The sequence below is a fragment of the Nanorana parkeri genome, unplaced genomic scaffold (genome assembly GCF_000935625.1).
Source record: "Nanorana parkeri isolate BGI_ZX_2015 unplaced genomic scaffold, ASM93562v1 scaffold29, whole genome shotgun sequence".
Taxonomy (NCBI): Eukaryota; Metazoa; Chordata; class Amphibia; order Anura; family Dicroglossidae; genus Nanorana; species Nanorana parkeri.
The window spans coordinates 1672656-1680648 of NW_017306297.1; the positions used below are offsets into that span (position 1 = coordinate 1672656).

General features: G+C 39.2%; 1 protein-coding gene across 1 annotated transcript; it reads right to left on the minus strand.

Annotated features, from left to right (window-relative positions):
- Nucleotides 1-330: 330 nt before the first annotated feature.
- LOC108795706 (carboxypeptidase N subunit 2-like) lies at nucleotides 331-3215 on the minus strand. Its single transcript, XM_018566997.1, has 2 exons — nucleotides 975-3215; nucleotides 331-336 (listed from the first exon to the last, which is right to left on the minus strand). The coding sequence occupies exons 1-2, from the start codon at nucleotides 3213-3215 to the stop codon at nucleotides 331-333; spliced, it is 2247 nt and encodes a 748-aa protein (XP_018422499.1).
- Between the last annotated feature and the right edge of the window lie 4778 nt (nucleotides 3216-7993).

A 7993-nucleotide genomic window follows, 5' to 3' on the forward strand; every position in this document is an offset into this window, starting at 1 on the left:
TATTTGCCTTTAGTAAATCAACTCTATACAACCTGTAACACACATGTGAATGTAGCTTCAGTACAGCGACAAGGCAAACAATATAGTCAAGCTTCACCTATCACCAACATACAAGGCAGGAATCTATTAAGCAGCTGTAAGTGCTACACATCACATTGGTGTCACCAATAAGCATTCATTGGTGAGACTGAGATTAATGGTAAATAACCTTATCATTTTCGTGCATCCTGCATGAGCTCGGTGGCTCTCTGTGTACCTCACTTGCCATTCCATCTGGCAATGAAATGTCAACAGCTTTCATTTGTACTGTAAATGATGCTTGTTGAAACATCATATCTGTTAACAGGAACAAGATTTTACATAGTATCTGCACTTATGTTTTGTCCCTTTTTTTTATACATATTAACCAGCCTGACAGGACGTAATGGTGTCTTTACACTGCGTATAGACCTGTGCAAACTGTAAGCAAATGTTATTAAAAAGAATGTGGAACAAATTTCAATACATAAGATGGATAGATAGGAAATAAATAAAAACTTGCAGTGATGTATTTTACTTCCAAGAAGAAAATCACTGTCTTTAGAATGTAATGTTGTGGTTGAAGGAATGGTGGTATTATCCATCACTGTTGAGGATTGCAAGAATGTAGTAGATAATGCAGCAAAATTGTCTTCTGTTGATGATATTAAAAATGCTGTTGTTGCAGGTGATGTTGCCAAATGTGTTGTAGATATTACAGTTGATGATAGCTCAGGTGTAGTTGTAGTTAATTCACTGGTGATTACAGCTGTTAAAGTACATACAGTTGATGTTTCTGTAGAGGACATCTCTGTTGTACCTCCCACAGTTGTCAATAATGTGGTGAATTCCATAGTTGTGCTGGGCTCTGTAGTATATACTGCAGTTGAAGGGGTCTTTGTAGATTGTATTGTGGTGTGTGAGGTAGTTCTTGAAGCTGTTGTAGTCATGCTAACCGTTGTCGTTTCTGAAATAGTTGTTGCTGCATTTGTCTGTTGTTCGGTTGTAGGTTCTTCAGTTGTAGTCTGCAGAAGAGTTGTTTCTTTTGGTGTTGTGATTTCTAAAGTAGTAGGCTCTTCAGTTGTAGTCTGAACAAAAGTTGTTTCTAGCGGTGTTGTGATTTCTAAAGTAGTAGGATCTTCAGTAGTAGTCTGAACAAAAGTTGTTTCTAGTGGTGTTGTGATTTCTAAAGTAGTAGGCTCTTCAGTAGTAGTCTGAACAAAAGTTGTTTCTGGTGGTGTTGTGATTTGTATAGTTGTAGGCTCTGTAGATGTCATGTATGTAGTTGCCATTGTTGTTGTAGTTTGTACTGTTTTAACTTCATTGGTTGTGGTTTGCAGGAGTGTTGTTTCCAGGGGCGTTGTAACAGCTGGTGTTGTAGGCTTCATTGAGGTTATTGCGGTTGTTGTAGCTGTAGTTAAATGAGTTGTAATTTCTTGAGTTGTAGTTGGTGGAAGAGTTGTAGTTAAATGAGTTGTAATTTCTTGAGTTGTAGTTGGTGGAAGAGTTGTGGTTAAATGAGTTGTAATTTCTTGAGTTGTAGTTGGTGGAAGAGTTGTGGTTAAATCAGTTGTAATTTCTTGAGTTGTAGTTGGTGGAAGAGTTGTGGTTAAATCAGTTGTAATTTCTTGAGTTGTAGTTGGTGGAAGAGTTGTGGTTAAATCAGTTGTAATTTCTTGAGTTGTAGTTGGTGGAAGAGTTGTGAGAGGTGTTGTTGAGCTGTGAGTTGTTATGATAGGTTGTGTAGCAACCTGGGAAGTTGTTGTCAGTTGCTTGGTAGTTGGGTGAGTTGTGACAATGGCTCCTGCCGTCGTTGTTTGGACTGTCGTAAATTTTTTTGTTGTCATAAGAGTTGTTGGGCATATTAATTCATCTGACCTCATAGAAATTAGTAGTTTTCCATTATAATGAGAAGGTGACATACAAAATAGCATGTTAGCGTCTTTGACTTGTGCTAGATTGCTCATTATCCAGTCATAAAGATCTACCATATTACAATCACAAGCCCAAGGATTACCTTTCAAGTACACACCAGTCAGTTTAGGAATGGAGTCAATAGAAGGCACTGGAAAATTGGTGAATTGGTTTGCATTAAGCTTCAGTGTCTTTAACTGCGGAAGGAGAGAGAACACATCATCTTGTAAGCTACTAAGTATATTATTTTGTAAATTAAGCTCTGTTACCTTGTCCAGACCTTTAAACATTTCCTTTGTTAAATCATTTATTTGATTGTAAGAAATAGTCAACTTTTTCAGGGATTTAAAAGTACTAAATGTCTCTTGTGGAAGAGTTTTTAAGTTGTTTTGACTCAGATCAAGTTCTGTTATGAGCATGCCATCAGTTATTTGGCGTGGAAGCTTCTGGAGTTTATTTGAGTTTATTTTGAACTGCTTAATTTTATTAAGACCAAAAAATGTATTATCTGGAAGTTCCTCTATTTGATTACCATCTAAGGAAAGTTTTTCAAGTTTTTTTGATTTGGCCAGAAAGTTTTTGGGCCATTGCTGTATCTTGTTCTTGAAGGCACTGAATTCAGTCAGTTCATGGTTACTATCCACCAAGCCTGGTGGAAGATCACTTAAATTATTTTCATAGAGCCGAAGGATTTTTAGTTTGGTCAGTTTGGTAAATATGTCATCAGGTAATGTTTTGAGATTATTTTTTGCTAGATGTAACATTGTAAGGTTAACAAGATTGTTGAATGGATCTTGAGGCAATGCTGTCAGTTCATTAACATTTAAATAAAGTTCTTCTAAATTGTCCAGGCTGTCAAAGATACCTTGTTCAAGCAAATTAATTTTATTATTTTTCAATATGAGCTTTTTCAGACTCAAAAGATTTTGAAATATTCCACTCATCAGTTGCTTTAAATCAGCATTTCCAGAAATCTCTAGTTCTATGAGATTAGGCAAATTGTCAAATGCACCAACTTCAACTGATTGAATCTTATTGTTAATGAATGCTATTTTTTGCAGTTGACTCATGGAATTGAAAGCCCCTTTTCTTATTGTTGATATTTCCGTCTGCACAAAGAAGATCTCTGTGGTTTTTGATTTGATGGATTTAGGGATCTCAGTGATGGAGCTCGAGAAGACTTCTTGGTAGTCTTTGGGGCAGTCATACTCTTTTTCACACCGTGTGACAGGACTAGGTTTAGCAGTCTCAAATAAAATTAAAAGGAGAACTAAGAGCCTCATTCTGTTTCTGTTAATAGACAAAAGGAAATAAATATATATTAGACATATTAATCTGATGTGCTTATCAATACCTGTTTACCAAAAAAGATAAACTTATATATAAGTGTATCTAAATCAAAAAACAAAAATTAAATATCTTGCAGCTTACTAATCCCTAAACATGCTGACTGCATTAGGTTTGCTTAGGCTTTTTTCCTTTATTTTCACCTGATGATCTGGCCAGTAGCACGCTTCCTGTCTTAGGGTGGCTGCACTTTATGGAGGAGCAGTGGGGCCACCTTTGTACAGCAGCATTGTCATCCTTTGATAGGGTAGTATTAGATGCACTAGCAAATTTAGATAGACTTGACTAACAAATAAATCTGAACTCAAGCTAACACCTTTTTTAGGCAGTTACAGCAACAGTTGTTTTTTTACTTTTGGGATAAAGGTTTTACATAAATGAAGAAAAAAAAACCATCATAGGCAGCCCTGTCAGTGTTAAATGGACCACACCAGGTCCCTTCATCAGGCAATGTGATAAGAAAATGTATAATACAAAGCAAATATAAATACCCCAGTGAATCCAAGAACCAAAAATAACATCCTTTCCACCCCTTGGGACCTCATTGTGACTCCACATGCCTCTCCACCCCTTCTGACCTTGTTGCGACATTCACGTTCCCGCCATTTTAGTTTGGATAAACTCATTCAAAGCATCTGTATATGCATATGTATTACATCTTTTTTCACTTCTGTTGTAATTGTATGCATCATTGACATAGTGAACGGTGCACAATTTGTGATAGTTCACATGTAACATTGCATACTATAAACATGTACAGCAATCAAGCACAGTGTACATGTACTAGTCCGAATCAGTGCATATATACAAATCCTGAGTGCTGGGCTCTACCTTTGTTTAGTCGTTCTCACTTTTGCTGACTTCTCTGCTGACTGCTGTGGTAAAATGTGCCCTTTATTCACTACCCCTACCCACATTGACTGTCCTGCAAATATGTTTGTGATGCATTGGATAAACTTCAGAAATGTGGTGTCTTTGTGTCTGCATGTCGTTATTGTCCAGAAACTGGAGTTGAGAAAATTTTATTTTTTAAATCTAAGCACACAACATGTTGAAAAATAAATGGAAAAATAAGACAAGGAATGTATTCAATGTGCTTGTATTTTAAGGGCTTGTTCACACCAAATACAGACCAGATCTGCATGAGTTTCTGCACATGCAGTGCAGTGTGTTTTGACGCATTTTTGACGCGCTCCGGACCGTTTTTGTAGAACAAACATTTTGTAGCCTAAAATGGGCCTTTAGTGCGTTCTAAGGTGTTTGTATGCGTTCCAGAGCAGGTAAAATAGGGCTTGCTGCAGCTTTTTTACATGCTCTGGAACTGAATGCTGCGGAGTGAACTAGAGCCCAAAATACCATTGGAATACATTGGACGCAGTATTGATCTGTTCTGTAACTGCTCGGCTCTGCACCTGCCCTGTGCTTGGTGTGAACAAGGCCTTATGAAAATCATAATTGCCTTTAGTGTATTGCATTCTCTAAAATTCCCCTTTTGGTGGAAATAAAAATTCACAACTTCCTTCTTTTGCACTTATTACCTTCCACATGTGCAGATATTTCCCTCCACTTTTTTTAAACTAACACCTTTCTGCAGATAATGTCCCCATCTTACAATCATCTTGCTTCTTAGGTAACTTTTTGACAATGGTAATTTTTTTTAATGTTTTACCTGACATCAGTGTCCATCAGTGTCCATTTGTAGCCTGGTTTTCTGTGTGCTGTGTCATGCAAGCATAGAAGCTACAGCTACCGATCAAGTCATTTTAGTGCCAGTACTAACCTGTACAAGTGAAGCATGGCAATGATCAGAGGACCAGGGAAACGTCGAGATATAAGTTAACCAGACTTCATTTCATCAAAGAAGAGAAGATGTCCATTTAGCTGCTATTGGTTGCTACACTTCAAACAGCACTACAATACTGAAAAGAAAAGTATTCAAATGTGCAATTGTACCCTTCCAACAATCCTATGCATGGTAAAGCTCTGCAAAGCTGCCCCTCAAGTGTGTTTCTTTAGTGCTACGTTTGTGCTGTTTTGTGGCGTAAAAATTAACATTTGTGCTGCTTTTATTTTTAGGATAATAGCAATTTTTTTTTAAGATGATGACATCACCCAGTCCCCCTACAACAGCAAAAATACATGAAACTGGGCTGGATAGTTAGTGCCACGTTTGTGCTGGTTTGTGCTGTGTAGCCTCCCTGGCGGTATGATTCTTTTCTGTTTCGTTTCTTTTTCGGGTCGATTTTTTTCGGCGCCGGCCGGAGGACATCGCGTGGCTCAAGGGACAAGGTAAGTAAATACTATGCGATATTCCCGAGTGTAGCTCAGGGTATGGAGAAGTAACCCCGAGCTACACTCGGGAATACCGCCCAGGAGGTTAAATCTCCATTCTATGCACTTTCGTTTTCGAGATAACTATTTATTAAAGGTCGCTAAAGGTCACCCAGCCCCCTACAAAAGCCAAAAGATATGGAACTGGGCCAAGTTAGTGCCATGTTTGTGCTGTAAAAATTGACATTTGTGCTGCTTTAATTTTTAGGATAATAGCAATTAAAGGTCACCAAAGGGCTGGGTGATTTCATCATCTTAAAAAAAAACCAATTGCAATAAAAGCAACACAAACATAAATAAATCCACGTGTCCAAACTTTACAAAACCTATTATAAACCTATATAAATAAACCTTATTTATATATCCAAGAAGGTTATTAAAACATAGGGGTCTATTCACGAAGCTTCGGCCTTCCATCCTTCGGCTAGCTTCGGCCCCAGGACCCCTTCGGTTCAGTAGAACCGAAGGGCTGCTGTACGGGCTATTCACTATAGCCCGTACAGCTCCCAAACTTAGCCGAGCGGCTCTGTCAAGCTGAAGACATATGCCTCGGCTCGCCTGAGCCGCGCTGAAAGCCGAAGCTTTGGCCGGCCGACAGCCTGCTTCTGACAGCTGGGCGGAGCCAACCGTGATCTTACGGCTGGCTCCGGTCACTTGCAGAGAGATCAGCGTCCCTGGTTACCAGCTAACCAGGGACACTGATCTCCAGACAGCAAACTCTCCCGGGCGCTCCGGGAGTCTCCCGCTCCCGGCCGCCAAGGAGAGAAACACTGCTTTTTCTTTTTTTTCGGAGCCGTGTCAGAATACAAAAAAATAATAATAATTTTTGCCCATAGGAATGCATTGCTAGATTCCTATTGGCTATTTTAATTTGCAATAGCCAATAGTAAGCTAGCATTGCACCCGCCCTCTGCTGCAGTTCTCCATCAGGTTCCTCAGCAGAGGGCGGGTGCAATGCTAGTTTACAATCTGCATTTTCAATTTGCAATAGCCAATAACAATGCAATGCATTGTTATGGGCAAAATGTTTAGATTTTTTTTCTATTCTGACACGGCTCCGTGTCAGAATAAAGAAAGAAAAAAAAAAAGCAGTGTTTCTCTCCTTGGGCGGCCGGGAGCGGGAGACTCACAGAGCGGCCCGGGAGAGGGTTTTTTTTCTTCTTTTTTTACGGCAATAGAAAACTGTTGGGCGGAGCTAGCTGTCATTGCTAGCTCCGCACAATCGTTTTCTATTTATTTTTAAAAGTCCCGCTCCAAAAGGAGTAACAACACTTCTTCACCGCTGCTATTATTCACAATCCAAAACACCTCCACTTATGAGTATTCCCAGAAGACAGCCTCTCACCTCTTTAGTAGACCTCAATCAATAAGGTCCAGTATTGCACACCAGTTTTGCCCGTCGGCAGGTGGGGTAAAGTCTTCACTTATTCTGTCTCTGCAGTGGTCACTGCTCTCACTACGTCCCAGCTGCAAGCCCGTGCATCACCATAGCAAATGCGTCCAGTCTCATTTTATTGGAAATGTTTTTGAGGGTACGTATGCTGTGGATGACAGAACACAATTATATTGGATTAGAGATTGAGGATCATCTGAGCTTGCTGATCATGTAAAGTAGCCACCGCTCCAAACTCACTCCCATGATGGACTCTAATCCCATGTTTAATTTAATCATTTGTATTGAGATTGTAGTCCATCATGGGAGCGAGCTTGGAGTGGAAGGACAGTGTCAGCACCAATTCAGAGATGATTTGAGGATCTCAGCCGAGTGATACACAAATAAGATACATTTTTGTTAATAGTTAGGCTGGGTTCACACCTAGGCGTATTGAATATGCGCGTCTGTTGCGCATTTCGCGTCGGGCGTTTTTACCGAGATTCGCGGTTTAAAAAAACGTGCGTTTCCGAGGGCTACTTGGCTGTATCCCAATGGAAACACGATTAGATTATGTTCTTTGCATGTTTTGAACAAGTTGATGGGTTACTTTGTCTTTTAATGTAAATGCATGCTGTTTTATAGTGTCCATTTTATTACATACCTTGCCATTGTTCTTGCACCTCCTCAATGAACAACTAGTTATTTTAAAAAATATATACATTTTAAGATATAGTGCGTGAATAGGAAAACATAACAAACCTATAGAGGGTTTTTCTCAAATTTGACTGCAAAACTGGAAATACACGTTAAGTGATTTCTTCCCCCAAGTCGGACGTGTAAATGTCGGTGGGCAGTCTAAGGAGGTAAGAGATGAGAGGAAGAAGGTTTATTTTTTATCCCTAATAAAAGGAAGTGCAATTACCTTTGCCATCTAAACAAAAATACATTTTGACAATATAAGAATCATGCAGCACTATTGATGGTACTTGTTTTTCTATGACATAAATG

Bases quoted from the DNA above. Each gene is read 5' to 3' on its own strand.
- LOC108795706 (XM_018566997.1), bottom strand. From the start codon at position 3,215: ATGAGGCTCTTAGTTCTCCTTTTAATTTTATTTGAGACTGCTAAACCT.